This window comes from Monodon monoceros, unplaced genomic scaffold (assembly GCF_005190385.1).
Source record: "Monodon monoceros isolate NGI ecotype Baffin Bay Population unplaced genomic scaffold, NGI_Narwhal_1 Super_Scaffold_19, whole genome shotgun sequence".
Classification (NCBI taxonomy): Eukaryota; Metazoa; Chordata; class Mammalia; order Artiodactyla; family Monodontidae; genus Monodon; species Monodon monoceros.
In genome coordinates, this window is record NW_021703775.1 from 77,071,539 (window position 1) to 77,091,297 (window position 19,759).

Consider the following 19,759-nt stretch of genomic DNA (forward strand, 5'->3'; position numbering starts at 1 on the left):
GGATAGTATTAGAGGGAATGTATATAAAATAGCTAAGGCAGGGAGTGCTACCTTGCAGGCACATGATAAATGATAGTGGTGGCTGCCGTTCTGATCTGTTAATTCCTTTATATCCATAATCATAGCGCCAATAATTAGTAGTCTGTGGGTCCTTTTTAATTGTGGTTTAGTATACCCCAGATTTACATGATTCAAAATAATCAACTGCTGGTTGTCTGGCATATATTATCTTTTGAAGAGTATATGAATAATCAAAATTATTTGTTTTCTTTTGAGCTTTTGTCACCAGAAAGTTTAAATTTATTTATTTTTTAAATTTTATTGAAGTATAGTTGATTTACAATCTTGTGTTAATTTCTGCTTTAGAGCAAAGTGACTCAGTTATATGTATATATTTTTTTCTTTTTCATATTCTTTTCCGTTATGGTTTATCACAGGATATTGAATATAGTTATACAGTAGGACCTTGTTGTTTATCCATCCTACGTGTAATAGTTTGCTTCTGCTAATCCCGAACTCCCCATCCTTCCTTCCTCCAGAAAGTTTAAATTTAAATCTTTTCCTTTATGCTTTGGGCTTTGAGGTCTTACGAAGTTCTTTCACATGCTGATGTTGTAAAGATGTTTTATGTTTTCTTTTAAAAGTTTCATGGTTTTGCTTTTCACCTGTAATCCATCTTGAATTTCTTTTTATTGGATATAGTAGGAATCTAATTTATAATATGCTCTGTGTGGCTAGTACCATTAATTCAGTGCTGTATTCTTTCCCAACTAATTTATATAATGCCATAATTTATATATTGCCACCATAATTTATATAATGTCTGTCAGGACAGACATTTACAGAGGGTACATTGTAGCTCTGTTTCTCTGCTCTCTTTTCTGTTTCATTGGTGTACATGTCTATTCTCCTGACAGTATCTCACAGTTTTAATAAAGTTTTATAATTAAAAAATAATTTTTTTGAAAAGGGTATTAGCTTGGAAACTTTTTTTTCTCCAAAGGCTTTTTTATTTCCTTCATACTTTTGCAGTGTTCCCCCCTCAGGTTGTTAACCAGGATTTTGAGGATGACTTTCTTTTGATTTGAAAACAGATTTCTGTTTATTCTTTGGGGTCAGACTTCTAAACTTCAGTGGGTTAGAGCACCTACCGAATACCTTGAGGGCAGGGGTTTATGTTTTTTTTTTTCACTGCAGGTTCCCCAGACTATAAAACAGTGCCTGGCATGTACTATGTATTATTGAATGTGTAATATTCAGAAAATAATTGTCGCGTGTTGGAAGAGCAGTACTTACAAATTCACCTTTGATTGAGCTGAGTTTTTTTTTCCTTTAAGCGTATGTAGTAATTTAGAACATTTTGAATGTGTGCACTAGAATTCAGTACTTTGATTTTACTATAGCTTGTACATTTGAAAGGTATAATGAAATTGGAAATCACTCATTTTTAATTGTCCTATATAGATGATAGGCAGTTGAAGAAAGTGAGGCAATTTAAACTAATCTCAGTACGAAGTAATCTCTGATATTTAACATTTAAAAAAATCTCTCTTTTAGAAAGGACAGTTGAAAAGTTTTATTGCAGTGTTTGAGAGAAGACACAGTTCCTACTCCAAATATTGCTCCAGTAGGAGAAGGCTTTAATTAGTGTTTTTAATTAACACAAGATCAAATGGACGTTTGAGCTAGTGGTTTAGTGTAAATGAGAAGTAGAAGTTAAAATAATGTTCACATTATTAATTTCAGTAGTATTTTGTTAGTATTACATTGCTACACAAAAGATTCAATGAAGTAAGGGAAGATATCTTCTGAAAAGTTTTAGGAAGGGATTTGAGATGAGGAGGTAAATAGGAGAATTGACAGTGAAGTTAATTAAAAGGGCCACAAATGAATGACTAATGTAAGAAGACAGTTTACTGTGCAAAGTCCTCTTCCTATGCCCCATGCTGTCTACCCAGGGATGCTAACTTACCAAGTAATTATTTAGCTAGACTACCTTTTAATGAAGTTAAAACCTCATGGCGTAAACGGAAGCAGGTGGTAAGTGATAGTCACTGTTTTCTTTTTCTTTTCCTCACCTTTATTGAGATATAATTTACAGATGAAATTGTAAGATAGCTAAGTTGATGATTTGATATAGGTACCTATACACTGTGAAAGGATTTTCCCCCATTGAGTTAATACATGCATCACCTCACATATTTACTTTTTGTGTCTGTGTATATGTGTGAGAACATTTAAATCCTACTCTTAACAAATTTCAGTTATACAATACAGTGTTGTCACCTGTAGTTACCAATGTTATACATTAGATCCTTGGACTTTATTCATCATATAACTGAAAGTTTGTACCCTTTCACCAACCTCTCCCTGTTCTTCCAACCCCCAGCCCCTGGTAAGCAAACACTGTTCTACTCACTGTTTTTATGATTTTGACTTTTTTTTTTTTTTTTTAAAGATTCTCTGTATAAGTGATATCATGTAGTATTTGTCTTTTTGTATCTGGCTTATTTCATTTATCAAAATGCCCTCCAGTTTCATTCATGTTTTTGCAAATGACAGGATTTCCTTCCTTTTAAAGGCTGAATAATATTCCTTTGTGTGTGTGTATTCCATACCTTGGCTATTGTGAGTAATGATGCAGTGAACTTGGGAGTACAGGTATCTCTTTGAGATAATGTTTTCATTTCGTTTGGAAATATACCCAGAAGTGGGATTGCTGGACCTTGCGGTAGTTCTATTTTTACTTTCTTGAGGAAACTCCATTCTGTTTCTCATGGTGCCTATACCAGTTTCCATTCTTACCAACAGTGTACAAGGGTTCCCTTTTCTCTGTGTTCTCACCAGCGTTTATCATCTCTTGTCTCTTTTATAATAGCCATCCTAACACTTATGAGATGATATATCATTGTTTTTGATTTGCATTTCCCTGATGATTAGTGATGTGGGACAACTTTTCATGTACCTGTTGGCCATTTGTGTGTCTTCTTTGGAAGAATGTCTATTTAGATTCATTGCCCATTGTTAAATTGGATTATTTATCTTTTGCTATTCAGTTGTATGAGTTTCTTGTATATTTTGGATATTAACCGCTTCTTGGTTATATGGTTTGCAGGTATTTTCTCCCATTCCGTAGGTTGCCTTTTCATTTTGCTGATAGTTTCTTTTGCTACGTAGAAGCTTTTTAGGTTGATGTATTCCCACTTGTTTTTGCTTTTGTTGCCTTTGCCTTGATGGCACGTCCAAGAAAATCATTGCCAAGACCAATGTCAAGAAGTTTACCCAACTCCATGCTTTCTCCAGAAGTTTTACAATTTCAGGTCTTATGTTCAAGTATTTCATCCATTTAGAGTTGACTTTTGTATATGGTGTAAATTAGGGGTCCATTTCATTCTTTTGCATGTGGCTATCCAGTTTTTCCAGTATCATTTGTTGAAGAGACTATTTTCTTCATTGTGTATTCTTGGCTCCTTTGTTGTAAATTAATGGACCATATATGCTTGAGTTTATTTCTGGCCTCTCTATTCTGTTCCATTGACCTATATATCTGTTTTTAATGCCAAGACCATACTGTTTTGATTATTATAGCTTTGTAATATAGTTTGAAACCTGGATGTATAATGCCTCTAGCTTTGTTCTTCTTTTTCAGAATTGCTTTGACTACTTGGGTCTTTTGTGGTACCATGCAAATTTTAGGATAGTTTTTTCTATGTAAAAAATGCCACTGGAATTTTGATAGAGGTTGCATTGAATCTGTAGATCACTTTGGGTAGTATGGATATTTTAACAATAGCAATTCTTCCAATTCATGAATATGGAATTTCTTTCCATTTATTTGTGTCTTCTTCAATTTCTTTCATTAATGTTTTATAGTTTTAAGTGTATATCTCTCTCACTTCCTTGGTTAAATTTATTCCTAAGTATTTTACTCTTTTTGATGCTATTGTAAGTGGGATTGTTTTCTTAATTTCTCTTTCCTAGAGTTCACTGTTATTGTATAGAGAGGCAACTGAATTTTGTATGTTGATTTTGTATCCTGCAATTTTATAAATTTATTTATTCTAACAGTTTTTTTTTTTTTTTTTTTTTTTTTTGATACGAGGGCCTCTCACTGCTGTGGCCTCTCCTGTTACGGAGCACAGGCTCCGGACGTGCAGGCTCAGCGGCCATGGCTCACGGGCCCAGCCGCTCTGCGGCATGTGGGATCTTCCGGGACTGGTGCACGAACCCGTGTCCCCTGCATCGGCAGGCGGACTCTCAACCACTGCACCACCAGGGAAGCCCTCTAACAGTTTTTTGATGGAGTCATTAGGGTTTTCTATGTATAATATCATGTGATCTGCAAACAGAGCCAATCTTACTTCTTCCTTTCCAGTTTGTGTGCCTTTTCTTTTTCTTGCCTAATTGCTCTGGCCAAGACTTTCTGTACCATGTTGAATAAAAATGGCAAGAGGGGGCATCCTTGTCTTGTTCCTCATCTTGGAGCTTTCCTCTTTTCCCTGCCAAGTTCTGTATTCTTGACCAACATTCCAACTGTTGAAATGATAATTAAAATGAAAATGGCATTCGTAGTTGAGAAATGTGAAAGAAATTCACAGACACTTTTTTTTTTTTTTTGGAGGGGTACGCGGGCCTCCCACCGCCGCGGCCCCTCCCGTTGCGGAGCACAGGCTGCGGACGCGCAGGCTCAGCGGCCATGGCTCACGGGCCCAGCTGCTCTGCGGCATGCGGGATCCTCCCTGACCGGGTCACGAACCCATGTCCCCTGCATCGGCAGGTGGACTCCCAACCACTGCACCACCAGAGAAGCCCACACAGACACATTTTAACCAAAGTGAAAATTATAGCTACACCTAAATTTTATTGCCTTTACAACTACTTAATTCAAATGGAGGAGAAGAGAACAAGATTGTTATTCACTTATGCTGAAAAATCTTAATACAATATGAGGGGTTATGGTTTGAATGTTAGAAGTTTACTTTTATTGTGATGTACAGTTGATTGAAAAGCCATTGCCTCCTATTTCCAAAGCATACACTCCTGAATTCTCTTCCTTGCCAACCAATAGGCATTCAGGTTTCCAAATACTGCAGACTCTGCTTACAGAATTTAGCATGGATTTTCTAACTGTGGCTTTACATCTTGTGTCACAGTTACTGTCAGGATAATAAATTACTTTCTGGGCCAGAAATACCCTGCATGCTATAGATATTCAGAAAAGTTTCTATAAATAAGAAGCAGAGTTTATATTGTAGAAGGAAATCACTGTGTTTCTCAAGTAACATAGGTGACTTGTCTGTGTCATCAGCTGGCTGCAGTTCAGTTGCTGCTAATAACCATATCTTCGCACTGTGCATATTTATGCAAGTTAAACTTGGGACCTGAAAGAAATGTACCCTTAATGTGTGTGCCTGTAATGTCTGAGATTTGCTTTAAAATCCTCCAGGGGACAAAGGTCCCTGAGGGCATTGTGGTGATTGGGGAATGACATGTGAGACAAGCTTGGAATGTTGATGTTTGTTTAAGATGGTTGTTGGGCCCCTGGGTATTTATTATACTGCAGTTTCTACTTTTGTGTGTGTGAGTGCAAATTTCTACAACCAAATGCTTATGGAAAGGAATTGTAAGTTTGCAGTGTGAATGTCATGGCATCAAATGAAACTAAGGGGATGAAGAAAAAAAAGCAAATGGTTAACATTTTAGTTAATATATTTATTACTTAAGCATGGAGGAAGGATGGAAGGAAGGGAGGGAGGAATGAAAACAAAAGGAAATTTAGCATATTCACTCATTATTTCCCTGGTCATAATGCTGTTGTTAAATTATTCACATTATTCAGTATACATTTTTTGTTTTGTTGAAGAGATCCATAAACCTACTTGCTTTCAGAGCACTTTTAGTGGGGTCGTTTAATGAAACGTATGGTGTACCTGCAGGTTACCATACAGATCACATGTGACTAACTCTTCAGGTGTTGAAATCATAATGTATACTTGGTTATAATTTCTACTGAGGAGCATGCCTGTCACTACTAGAAAGGCTCTGGCCCAGGTGAGGGCAGTGATCATGGTGCCATCAGGGCACGTGGAGGGGGATGGAAGACTCTGCATCTGGTTCAGCTTTTGCTACTTAACACTGAATGATGATCTTGGGCAAGTGTTGTAACCCTTCAGGTCTTCAGTTTCGACATCTGAAACTCTAAAGGATGGGTGGAGAGGTTTTTTTTCTTAATTTATTTTATTTATTTTTATTTTTGGCTGTGTTGGGTCTTCATTACTGTGCGTGGGCTTTCTCTAGTTGCCGCGAGCTGGGGCTAGTCTTCGTTGCGGTGTGCAGGCTTCTCAGTGCGGTGGCTTCTTTTGTTGCGGAGCACGGTCTCTAGGCGCATGGGCTTCAGTAGTTGTGGCACGCGGGCTTCAGTAGTTGTGGCTCGCGGGCTCTAGAGCGCAGGCTCAGTAGTTGTGGCGCACGGGCTTAGTTGCTCCGCAGCATGTGGGATCTTCCTGGACCAGGGCAAAAACCCGTGTCCCCTGCCTTGGCAGGTAGATTCTCAACCGCTGTGCCACCAGGGAAGCCCTGAGAGTTCGTTTAATTAATGCAAATCTATGCTTCGGAGGCCCATCTTGTGCAAAACCATAGAGCTAATTGACTTTAGAGTTGTGAAAGGAAGATGCCAGGTCCTTCATCTTCTACTCATTCCCCCGTCTCCATCACAGAGGAAAAGAGCTGATGTATTTAAAATTTTGCTTAAAGTGCTTTTGCTTTTATTGCTTCTCCTTCCCAGGCACTTGTATTTTAGTCTTTCTTCCATTAAGTTATGACACTGTGGGATAGACCTGTTACATCTCGTTAAAGTGATTTTAGTCCTCAGCGAGGAGATTAGCAGATGCTAATCTTCTTGTCTATCCACTCACGCAGCAGTGTTCCTCACTTCCTGAAGTTGTTCTCTTTGTCTTTGATGGCTAATGTGCCTTAGTCGTTTTAGACCTGAGGACTTAGACTCTGTCTACCAGAGGCCAGGTAGATAATATAGTGAATCGAACCTGTTGTAATCTATGGTTTTTCAGTACAGTCATCTTTAGTTTTCAGTTCTGCAGCTTTTGGCCTTAATCTTGGGGCCATAATAGAGAATGATGGGGGTTTTGCCTAACTGGAAAGCTTATGACCCTTTCAAGAGGGCATATACTACCTAGTCCCATCTGATTATTGCCATTTGGGCCCCGTGTTGCCCGATTTTCTAAATATTCTGGAGAAATATGGTTGTGGACTGCCATTTTCTGGTCTCTTTTGTTTTTTGTGGGGAAACTACCTTAGACCCTGTTCTTAATAAATGCTCGAATGGGAAATAGGTCTTTAGTTCGTGTTTTTTCAGTTCTCCTGGTTCTGTTGTAGTTGGTAGGCAGGTAACATCTCTGCTCGGATGGTTTCTCTTGTGGTAACTGAGCAAACCTGGTACCCTCATGGGAAAGGACTGAGAGATTATCTGGACAAGTAGAACTGGGCAGGCAAGTCTTTCTCTGTGTGCCCGGCGTTGGCCACGTAAAATCAGTGTGGTACAAAATGTCTCTGTTCTGTGGCAACACTTAGAATCCTTAGATTGAATAATTTGCCAGCAGGTCTGGAATACCTTACACATTTAATGTATTTCTTAAATTAAGGAATGCATTTTCCTCTAGTCGGTCTTTTATTCCCATCACCATTTGGACCCTCTTTTCCTTCATCTCTCTCTTTCTCCCTCTCCGTTTCCTGAATTTGTGGCCTGTCCATGGTATAGAATATTCCAGGCATTGTGTTCGCAGAGAATCTTGTAAAGGTTCTTGTAAAGGTGTGTACCCAAAATTCAAGAAATTCATAATTTTGTCAACATCCACTCATGAAAGATATTGAGAACTCATGGTAATCTATGTGTGATATAAAGGAATATTTTTATAATGCTCACATATTTGGGTTTTGGGTTATATGTAAATTGTAACACTATAAAGTAGATTTAAAAAAACTCCTTAAGGGCAAGAGTCCTGTTTTTTATATTCCGGAGCACATTTATAGTGTTATGAAGCTGTCAGAATCCTTAGTTATGAGAGATCATTTACGATACGGCACCCCTAAAGAGCGTTAATTCTGAAAATTATTTCTATTTGGCTACTTGCTCTGACGTTAATGTAATATAATTATTGTCTAGGATGGGATCTTTAAGATGAGACTTTCTCCAGACGGGACCCTCCTTGCAGCCGTTCACTTCTCAGGAAAACTAAGCATCTGGGCCATTCCATCTCTGAGGCAGCAGGGGGAGTGGAATCAAAATGAGCAGGTGTGTCTCTTGATTATGATTATCCCTAGAATGATTCTCGCTTAAGGGTGAGTACTGACAATACTAATTTCATTTTGCTGATATTTTATGTTTTAAAATGTAGCTCACAGCTATTACTCATTCTCATCATTCCAAAGCTGTCCTATTCTTTACTTACATTATACTATTATCAGTGTAGTAGGACAGGTGAAGAACAGAGTAGCACTGTGTGCTGGTACTAATTTGTAGAGCAGGACTCTGTATCCTGAGTGTCCTCTGTCCTTTGATCTCTGCATTTCCCCCTTTCTCATTGCAAAAATACAGAATGGAGATGTTAAGCTTTCAGCAAAAGTTGACTAATATCAAAGATTTGAAGGGTCAATATCGTAAAAAGATTAGACTTCTTTCCAAATCTTGCAGTGCTAGTAATCCTGGGCTTCCGTAAGGTTGAAGGGAGTTTTCGTCTCTTTACTCAAAAGGTAGATAGAGAAGATACAGAGAAAGATAGAACTGTTCATTTTTTTAGTGTCTGGAAATAACAGCGTTTGAGAATTAAACAATTGAGTTGTTTAGTGACGGATAGTATCAATGTCTGTTGTAATCTAAAATCAGGATGGGCAGGTAAGGTATAATGCTCGTTTAATGCCACACGTTGTGATAGAGTGAAGATTTAAGAAAAATCTTCTCAGTTAGATACAGCTTATGTTATAAATCTTTCACTGCTCTGAAGATAATTTTGCCTGCCAGCACTTTGAGTGTTAGTTCTTCTTCCCTCACATCCCCATTCCCCTTCCCTATAGAGTATCCTGTCACCAGCTTTGGTGGGTACTTCTGTGATTCTAAGAAAGGAGCATATTCCCTGCAAGGTCTGAATGGATCAGGGTCTTTTTATTAGCATTGTTTTGAATTTCATTTCATCAAACTGCACTATAAAAGAATTCTTAATAAGCAAACAGTATTTTGTATTTCTCATAATAGAGGAAAAGAGAAAGGGGCTCTACACTTTCATACTCTTTTCATAGACTTAAATTTATTTGTTTTTGCTGTTCTTCAATTTTTTCTCTTAGACACAATTGTAGGAAGAGTCCCTACCCCTGCCTTCCCCTGGCCCAGTTCCTCACCATGTGGAATTTAATTTGGTCTCCACATCTCTGCTACTCTGTCTTACTTACTGGATCTAGATTTGTTCTAAATAGAAGAAAGAGATCCTCCTCAGTTATCAACCTCAGTAGCCAAGTAGAGGGACATTCTTTCTGTCTCCTCTGAAATGAGAGCTAAGTTGACTTATATCTTCACTCTAGAAGTGGAGTGGACCAGCTCTCAAAACTGTTTTTTTTAATGTATTCAGCTAGGGTCATCAGATCATTGATCCAGAAGGTACCGTGCATTTTCCATGGTTATCAATGTGTAGTGTTAAGATACTTAGCTTTTGTTATTTGGGAAGACCCTGATGTTCTATTATATATGGGAAATTTTACATTTGAGCAAGTTTTTTCTTAAAAGGTGAACACTTTGAATATTAGTCATTTGGAATAGAAATATTGATCAAGTTCTGAAGCACACTTAATATTTCATCTTGTGAGTGTCCTAGAATGTCGTACATATAGCACAAGGACTATTAAAAAAATTCATTAGTATGCTGTTTCGTTTTCTGAAATTATGGGTACCTTTTTTTTTTTTTTACGTGCAAAGATAACCTGCATCTCTTGTAGTCCTTATTGGCATATACTTGAAATTTTAACTGGTTAGACATTTTTATCGTTAGTTGCCAATCAGTTTCATTATAATTCATTACTCTTTAGCCCATGAATGTTATTCATTGGGTTTTTATAATGATTCTATTAAAAACACAAAAATTGTTAAAAAATCTTGAAACTCAGGAATGAGTAAATGTAAATATCTCAGTCGTTTGGGATAGGCCATGAGAAAGGTAATGTGACAAGAAAGGAAGGGAATTTGGAAATGGCAACAGAGATGCACGGTGGGAAGACATGAGTTCAGGCCAGAAATTTGTCTCTAGTGTTGTCTTAGGGAGAGCCTTTTGAACAGAAATATGCTGCGAGTTTAGAAGGCAGTTCATCAGGAATTGCTGAAGCCTGATTTTTCGGTTGTACCTCAAAGAGTTTCCACCTTACCTCTGTGGCTCTGATTCAGCGCTCCCCCCCCCACCCTACAGTCTGCAGACAGACTGTATGATGATACAACTCCTCAAGCTAGTTGTATCTTTTATTATAATTTTCACCTTTTTGGGCTTACCTATCAGTTTCTTCTGATTTGGTTGGTGTAAATTATCTCCCTTGAATGCTTGAGTAAACTGGAAAAAAATGGGATTTGGGGCTCACGGAGCTGAAAACCATGGACCTGGTTGCCATCACCAAGGCTGCTCGGCACATCCTCATTCCAGAGCGCATCGCATCACAGGCCGGTGGCTGCCAACCCCTCCCTTTCCTGCTGCTGCTCAGCCCCTGGAAAAACTAGCTGGATAGGACAGGCTTGGCCCTCTGAGACCCCTGCCAGTGCTAGCCTCAAAATAAATTTTTGTCCAAAGTTGAGAACAGGGAGGGCATTTAATTTCATCTATTCAAAGGTTGTGATCACAATGCAAAAGCTCCTTCACTTAACCTGCCATCTTTTCTAGTCTGGTCGTTATGCTGCTTTGTACCTGCACCCTGAGCCCTCCTCTCCTGCTCGCTACTTTGGTCCAACCCTTTCTGTTTTACTTTGTGAACTTCATTCCATCATAAACAAACTCTTGTGAGCCTTCATCATTTTCACAGAATGCTATGCTTTCTTTTGATACACTTAATCTAGGCGTATAAAGCTCAGTAGGGTTGAGGTACATGTACACATAGTCTTGCAGCTTTTATAAAATTTACTCTAATAATAACCTCTATTATTATTTACTGAGCACTAATTTTGTCTTAGGGTTTTTCAGCAAGTCAGCAGGAGAACTGAGATTTGATTTCATAGCTCTCTGGCTCTGATGTCCACGCTCTTTCCATGACCATGTGAGAAAATAAATACACTGTTAAAAAGGTGGGAAAAACCCTGTTTGTTAGGTTTTTTATTAGGCTTTATTTGATGCGATCTTTAAAAGAACAGAGACAAATTCTTTTTCTCTGCGAATGTAACACGGATTTCTTCAGCCCTCTCAGGTGTGTTGAACTCTTAGCTAATTAGTGTGTATTAGATACTAGAATAAGTAATTGAAAAAGTCTGTCATTGGTGAGCCCTTAACTTTATGATGGATATCATATCACAGTACTTATGATGTGGTGACATGAGGTGAGGATGGTAACTCCTTGTCCAGCAAAAGAAGTTTGAACAACCATACTTTGTTTGAGCCTTTCACCTATATTCCGGGGATGAATCACATTGGATATTGGACATTTTAGATTTGACTTTAATGTATGAAGAGAGTCATTAAAATCTAGTGTACTAGCCAGCTATAGAGAACAAACTAGTGGTTACCAGTAGTGAGCAGGAGGAGGGGAGGGGCAAGCTATGTGTAGGGGATTAAGAGGTACAAGCTATTATGTATGGAATAAGCTACAAGGATATATTGTACAGCGCAGGGAATATAGCCAGTATTTTATAATAACTGTAAGTGGAGTATAACCTTTAAAAATTGTGAACCACCATGTTGTACACCCGTAACATATAATATTGTACATAAACTATACTTAAATAAAAGTAATAGTGCATTAGAGTAAATGTTATAAAGCTTGCATGTAACAGTGCTATCAAGGGTAGGTTGTTACTTTATTCAGAATAATTATCGTAAAATAATAAAGTTCAAGTATTTGAATCTCTACCAAGTACTACAGTAGAAAATGCAATAAGTCACAATCCTTGCCCTTAGGACATTCATAGTCTTGCAAGGGAAATTATAAACACATTAATAAAATAACATGTTAATATTATGAAAAGATAAGCTCAGAGGAATGGTGCATACATCAGTTGGTGGTTTTGGGGAGGGGGATTGTTGGGAATAAGTAGTGTTTGTATAGTAAGGCTTGGCTATCAACAGCAATTTTCATCTCTCTCATTTACTTCACAAAAAACCCTGTTAAGTAAAAAATGTTTTTATACTCGTTTTAAGAGATGGGAGTAGTGCTAAAAGAAGTTAACTTAGATCACTAAATGTTAGAATCAATGTTCCATTTTGACTCGGGTCCTCTGACTTTGTAGGTCAAGACTTTTTTCCAGAGAATCTTCTTATAGTGCTTATACTTAGAAATACTGACTTCAAGTGGGCAGATTGGGTACTAGTTAAGATGTTAATGGAAAACAGGGAGAGATAGCCCGTGTGGTTTATACGAATGACACCTGGAGTTGTGCAGTTCATTATGTAGAGACACTGGGAATGTGAAAATATTAATAAGCGAGAGGTATAATATTGTCACTTACCAAATGTGTGGTGTCACTTTGCGTATTCATCACTGGCTGAAAATCACTGAAGAACTCTTAAACAGCGGAAAAACACTTAAAACAGTTGCTCTTTTCTCATTTGTCCAGTTTAATCAAGTGACCTTGGGTCAGCCAGGTAGGACAGGCTTTGGATTTCTTTGTGGCTACTCTGGGGAATGAACGGAAAGCCAATTAGTTTAAAATAGAGTATATAATATATAGTGTATAGTTAGCTTATAACTTTACCTTAAACATTGCCTGAGAAAAAAACTAATGTTTCTGTTGCACTATCCACACTTAAAGTCTTTTACCAAATTGTGAATTCAGCTCATCTGGGCCTTTCTTCAAGCAATACGCTACTTTATTAGTTTTCATGATATGCTTTGTTTGAATGAGTATTTTCTCTGTAAAATCTAATGATTAAAGATAATTTGGAAGTGCCCGTTCTGATTTACTTCTATCCAGTTTTTAGTTGATTAAATACTTTGGCTTTCATTATCAATATGAAAATCCATCTGGCTAGAAATCTGTATTAAGTTTTGTTCATGTTTGGAATATATAGTAAAATTGCCAAACTGATTTTCATTTCAAACATTTCCCGTATGTTATGTTTATATATTTACATCTCATTTTTGGCCTTAATTGTTCTCTGAAGAAGCTTTATTACTTGCTTATCTGTACTTACTTGGATGTAGTAGACACAAAACTAACCTTTTCCATTTGATTGTATTTTCTCTTTGACACATAGTAGGTACTGGCCTAATTTTGTTAAGTGGATGAATCAGTGAAGGATAAATGGGAAGATAACAGTTCATGTCATTAATAGTGATCTAAACCACAGCTGTTTTTACAACTTCACTAGACTGTCAGCTCTTTGAGAGGAGGCACTGAATTGAATATACATTTCTTCCCTGAGAGCTAACAAAGGACTTGGTGTATTAAATACTAATAATAAATGTTTGTGGAATGAATAAACATTTAAAGGTTGCTTTTATGCTGTTGGCAACAAGGTCTTTGTTATATTTAGCTTCCAGCTGTAAAAAAAGAAAAAGAAAAGTCAGCAAATAAAAGCCTTAAATCTGAAGAAAACAGATGTAAGCTGTATGCTTTAGCCATAATAGCCACTCTGAACAATATCTATAACTGTATCCTTAGGACATCCTCCTCTAGGCTACTGCTGCCCTATAAAGTGAGGGCACCTGAGGCTGTTTTCAGACATACGGTAGCACGTCATGCAGAGAGGAGTGGCATGGAGGCTGCTGCTCAGGATATATCAACATAGTACTGGGGCTGAGTACCCCCCACCCCCCGCTTTCCTGGGGGTCTTGGGAGCTTGGTGATCCTGTCTTCAAAGTAGCAGCCTGCAGCGTTTGAATCAGATGTCATAAAGCACGGCCAGATCATGGTTCTCCTCACAGAGTCCTTGGCTCTGAAGGGTGGTAAGTTGGGGCCAGTTTGAATAGTATAAGGGGAGCAGTGGGAATGTCAGTATAGAAAGCAGCAACGGACAAGCTGTCAGGTTGCCGGTCTGGCAGGCCACCTCTGCCTGAGGCAGAGTTAAGTTTGGGATTTTGTTTGGGCTTCTTTCTTAAATATACTGTACAGATAATTTCATCAAACTCCCACATATTGTGAAGTTGAACGCTTAGTTCAGATATATAGACTGAATTGCTGTGTACTTCTAAGACAAAAGTACAGACAGGTATATACCCCAAAGAATTTAAAACAGGTAGTCAAACAAGTACATTCACATACATGTTCACAGCAGCTGCAAGCTGGAAACAACCCAAATGTCTGCTAACAGAAGGATGGACAAATTGTGGTATATACTTGCGATAGAATATTATGCAGTCATAACAAAGGAATGAGCTACCAATCCATGCCACAACTTGGATGGCCCTTGAGAACATTATGATAAGTGAAAGAAGCCAGACACAAAAGGTTGTTTGAATTCATTTATATAAAATACCCAGAATAGGTAAATCCACAGAGATCGAGGGCATGTTGATGGCGGCTGTGGCTGGGGAAAGGGGGTAACTGCTTAATGCCTAAGCTTTATTTTGAAGGGATAAAAATGTTTCGGAACTAGATGGAGGTGGCAGACATTGTGAACGTACTCAACACCACTGAATTACTCATTTAAAAATGGTTAATTTTATGTTAATTTCACCACAATGAAAAAAAAAGATTTCACTAATCCTGTCCTCCCCCCCAAACCCTAAAACAAACAAAAATGCATATAATTAGAATATGATGCATTGTAGTCCCGTACTTTGGCCTACTTTTTTTTTTTTTTTTTTTTTCCGGTACGCGGGCCTCTCACTGTTGTGGCCTCTCCTCTTGCGGAGCACAGGCTCCGGACGCGCAGGCTCAGCGGCCATGGCTCACGGGCCCAGCCGCTCCGTGTCATGTGGGATCTTCCCGGACCGGGGCACGAACCCGCGTCCCCTGCATCAGCAGGCGGACTCTCAACCACTGCGCCATCACGGAAGCCTCTGGCCTACTTTTTTTTCCTGAATAAGCTTAGTCTTTCCCTACCTGTGTCCTTCTGTGCACACTGTGGTCTCTCACTGGAATGTTGTCCTCCACCCATTTTCCACATCCAGGTCTTATCCAGCCATAAACATATATAACACCATCAGGCTTTCTTTGATCCTCTTGAACTCCCTTCATCTTTCTCAGGCCCATATCCAAAATGATCTCTTGATCCTTTGAAGACCCTTAGCACTTTTATCTATACCTCTTTTTTGGGCAGTTATCAAATTTGACCTTCGGTTATAGTTGGTTATACCCATTTCTTAGCCATCTATGTGCTTGAGTATAGGGCATATAATGTCTGATTTTTTTTTTCTTCTTTCTTTCATAGTGTAAGTGCACAGTATTCATTGACTAAATAGCAGAAGAAACCACACTTTTGAGAAGGTGTAGGAATATTTGTACTATGTCAACTAATTTTTCTATAGCTTAGGCATTCTACTTAGAGCTCAGTGATTCATTAGTTCATTCTCTCATTCAGCATTTAACTACTGTGACAGGGGTGGGCACTGATAGACGTGGGAGTACAAGGATGAGTAACAGTCCTGGATGCAGAGGAACAAATCTTCACCTTGGGTTTAAAATTGGTTTCACAAGAGATACCCATTATTTAAGCAATCTACATGGAACAGTCTAGTCCCAGAGTGTGGAGATTGGCTCTACTAGACTAGTACCGCTTGTTCATGGTCCTCTTGCTCATCGTTGACTTGGATGAAGACAAGCACACTTTGAATTCTCAAAGTGCTTATGCCAATGAGAGGACTTCTTTTTACATTTTTTTCTCAAGAGTTCTTGTTAAATTTCTTTGTAATCTATACGTCCTTAAATTTACCCAAGGCTGAATCGTAATTGTTGTTGTTTGTGGGGCTTAAAGTTTTAAAGTGTTATCCCGTACTTTCCTTGTGTACTCCAGAATGTACGTGGGGGGGCACACATGGCATCACGTAAATAAATGCTGGCACGCCTCTGGTGCTGTTGGTGGAGGTGCAGCTGGTGGTTCGGAGCTACTGAAACTTCTAAGGTGCCTTGTAATGGTCAAATAAGATTTTAATTTAGTTGATTATTTTCAGTAATACGTACCTTATTCTGATTTTTTGAAACTTAATTTTTTTTTTATACTTAAGGACAATCCATTTCTTCGCCTAGTATATAAATAGCCTTTTATGGCAACTTTTTTCTGATAGAGTTAACGAATTATATCTTCTGTTCTCAGGGTCTGCTCTGGGCGACTTATAGTAGTGGGGAGCAGAAAGTTCTCTCAGGGAATGGAAAGAAATATCAGTTTTAATACCCTAATGTATAAGCCACTGATAACTTGGTAGTAAAACATATATGCATATTCTGTTGCATAAGATGAAAAAGCACATTTTGACATAAGTACAGCATCACTTTTTTTAGGCTTAAGAGTTCAGATAACCCCCAACTGATATTTTGTTGTTTTTTCCCCCCATACTATTGTGATTCTGGAGGTTATGGGATTGACGTGGGCCTGGGAAATGTCTGGCAGTGGCTTCATCTCTGTTGTTTTGTGATGCTTGAGAGATCATGGTGTGTCCTGACGTTCACAAAGGTGGGCAGGGCATTGTGTTGCCATGAGATTAGACTGTGAATGTATTGAATTTGAGGATTGCATGGTTATATTTTTTGACTTAGTCCAATAGATTTTCAGTCATAGAAAGTTAGAACTGGAGATGACACGGAAGTTGTGGAATCCAACCTCAGAGCTGTGGGAACTGAGACCTGGAGGGTTGCTTGCCTTACGAGCGGCAGGGTAGCTCTTACATCCAAGCTGGTGTTTCATTCACAACGGCATGGCTGTTCTCCCAGTGTGCAGTTGTGCGTGTGTGTGCGTGTGTGTGTGTGTGTGTGCGCGCAGAATTGTTAGTGTATCCTGCTTTCATTTGTATGAATTGTATGCTTGCCATCACGGTTCTTTTTTTTTTAATTTACGTCACTTTATTTATTTATTTTTGGCTGTGTTGGGTCTTCGCTTCTGTGCGAGGGCTTTCTCTAGCTGCAGCGAGCAGGCGCCACTCTTCATCGCAGTGCGCAGGCCTCTCACTGTTGCGGCCTCTCCTGTCGTGGAGCACAAGCTCCAGACGCGCAGGCTCAGCAGTTGTGGCCCACGGGCCTAGTTGCTCCGCGGCATGTGGGATCTTCCCAGACCAGGGCTTGAACCCGTGTCCTCTGCATTGGCAGGCAGACTCTCAACCACTGCGCCACCAGGGAAGCCAGCCATCACGGTTCTTATTCATGCTACTTTCTTCATTAAATTGAGTCACAGTACTTGCATGTGAACATCTTAGGTATAAGAACAATTGCTTTTCAAGATCTTGGAGAGGAATAGATTTCAACTAGGTGTAACTAAGGGATGAAAGGAAAGCATCATTTCTGTATTTTGTTAAAAAAAAAATCCAAAGTTCTTGATGATGTTCTCATAATTTTCTTACCTTGTCGATCCAAGAATTTATGTGCCTATTTCTCAAATTCAGCCAGGCTATGATGACCTTAATCCTGATTGGAGACTCTCTACTGAGAAGAGAAAAAAAATCAAAGGTGAGTTTTATGATGTATGATGATTAAAACCTTAAGAGACTCGTGTTGTTTAGTAAAGGTACTTTTTAGATGGTATGATATATATAGGGGAGGGAAAACTCCTTTCCTTTCTGCTATTGTAGGTTCTCTGCCTGGGGATCTGTAAAATTAGATTGACAAAAGACAGATTAATAAGAGAAAAACAAGCAGGAGTTTATTAGCATGTACACTGAGTTTATACACGGGGGGTACCCAGGGATGAGTAACTCCGAGGGATGGTTGGAAATTGTGCTTATACAGCATCTAAACAAAGAAACAGTCAATTTTTAGCGAAGTGACAAGACAAAGGAAAAGCAGTTGGAGTTTCTAGGAGTGACAAATTGTGGGAAGGCAAGTATGTGGGGAAAGTAATGGAAGATAAGCAGTAGTTAGTTATGTAGATTCCTTCAGTGCTATCTCTGGGCTCATAAGGGTCTAAATTTGTCTCCAGTGATGAACTCTTGTCCTTTGTGGTAGAGAGCAGAGAGGGGAACAACTTTGTAAATTTATGTCCTACTTTTACACAAATAGGTAGAGGGCAGGGAGCTTTTCTTGTGTCTGCTTCTTCTCAGTGGCCTCTAGCCCAAAATAATCATTATGCCACAGTGGCACATTTTGGGGTGGCATATTCGGCTACCCTACATATAAAAAAGTCTCTAGATACTTCTGCTTCACTTTGGAAGGAACACCAAGATTTCATAGGACGGGGACAAGGCAACAGATCCAGCTTTCTGACTGTCAGGTGTTAATATTTTGAGTTTTCCCAAGGCTGAGGCAGAGCCTGTGGCATGCAGCGTGGCTCTCCCTCTACAGGCCAGCGTGGAGATGGCACACTGAGTTCAAAGCTCGTAAGTGTACTCCTTTGTAAATGAGCATGGAGGGGATAGCAGAAAGGGATTCCTCAAAGGGTAGACTCTGAGTATTTATCTTTGGGGCTGGGGTGCCGGTGTGGTAGATGGTAGGTAATGAGAGGTTGGAGGGACTTTCTCTTTCTTTTCATACATCTCCATATATAAGCTTTTTTTTTTTTTTTAGCAGTGAGCATGTATTACTTTTATAAATAGAAAAGAAACCCAGTATTTACATTTAATTAAAAGCAATAGTGATTATTTAATTGGTAGATTAAAATTAAAAACAAAAATTAAAATATTAAGAGTTACTTTGAGTAATTGGTTCCTTTTTCTGCAGGTGAAACTCCCCCAAGTTAAACACTGCTGAATTTTTAAGTGTCTCCTATGAAATTAGTGATAGTTACAAGGTTCAAAATCTTTATTAAATTATGCTTCTAATTCACATTTAAAGACCCTGAAAGTATTGATTTGTTAATACCACGTGTCATGTTCACGTATTCGCTTTTGTTTAATAATCATCCGAAATACTCATTGAGAAAAACATTTCTGAGAAAAAATATAATTTGTCAAATTAGAAGGTTGGCTGCATATTTAAATGATGTGCTCCTTTCCATCCCGCGTTACATTAAGCTGTAAGCCCAGGAACACTGCTTTTCATGTTTTCTTGGAATTCCTTATTTATATAGATTGCTTTAGGCTTAAATCGGAAGAAAATGTTGAGTTGTCATGGTTTTTGTTTTTTAATTAAAATAATGAGTTATTCTCATGGAGTTAACCTCCTATTTTATTTTATTTTTAATTTGGCCGTGCCGCGCGGCTTCTGGGATCTTCGTTCCTCAACCAGGGATCGAACTCGTGCCCACGGCAGTGAAAGTGCCCAGTCCTAACTGCTGGACTGCCAGGGAATTCCATTGACCTCCTATTTTAAAATCTCTATCTCCTTAGTCAAATGTTTACATATATTTTAAAATTTATGGTGTACTTTGTATGTATTACCTTTAAACCTCATCAGATCCTTAGTGGAACAAGTGGTATAAAAGGGCAATAAAATTATAGTAAATATCATGCCATTTCCTTTCGAATGCCTCAATTTGGTGAACCA

General features: G+C 38.6%; 1 protein-coding gene across 5 annotated transcripts in view; it reads left to right on the forward strand.

The window, feature by feature from the left end:
- The window catches only part of NBAS (neuroblastoma amplified sequence), a 339,068-nt gene that overhangs the window by 57,476 nt on the left and 261,833 nt on the right, over positions 1-19,759 (forward strand). For all 5 annotated transcript variants that reach the window (XM_029231716.1, XM_029231717.1, XM_029231719.1 and 2 more), the window contains 2 exons: positions 8,180-8,308; positions 17,725-17,788. In XM_029231716.1, the coding sequence (XP_029087549.1) occupies positions 8,180-8,308; positions 17,725-17,788 (193 nt within the window). The remainder of the gene's footprint in view (positions 1-8,179; positions 8,309-17,724; positions 17,789-19,759) is intronic.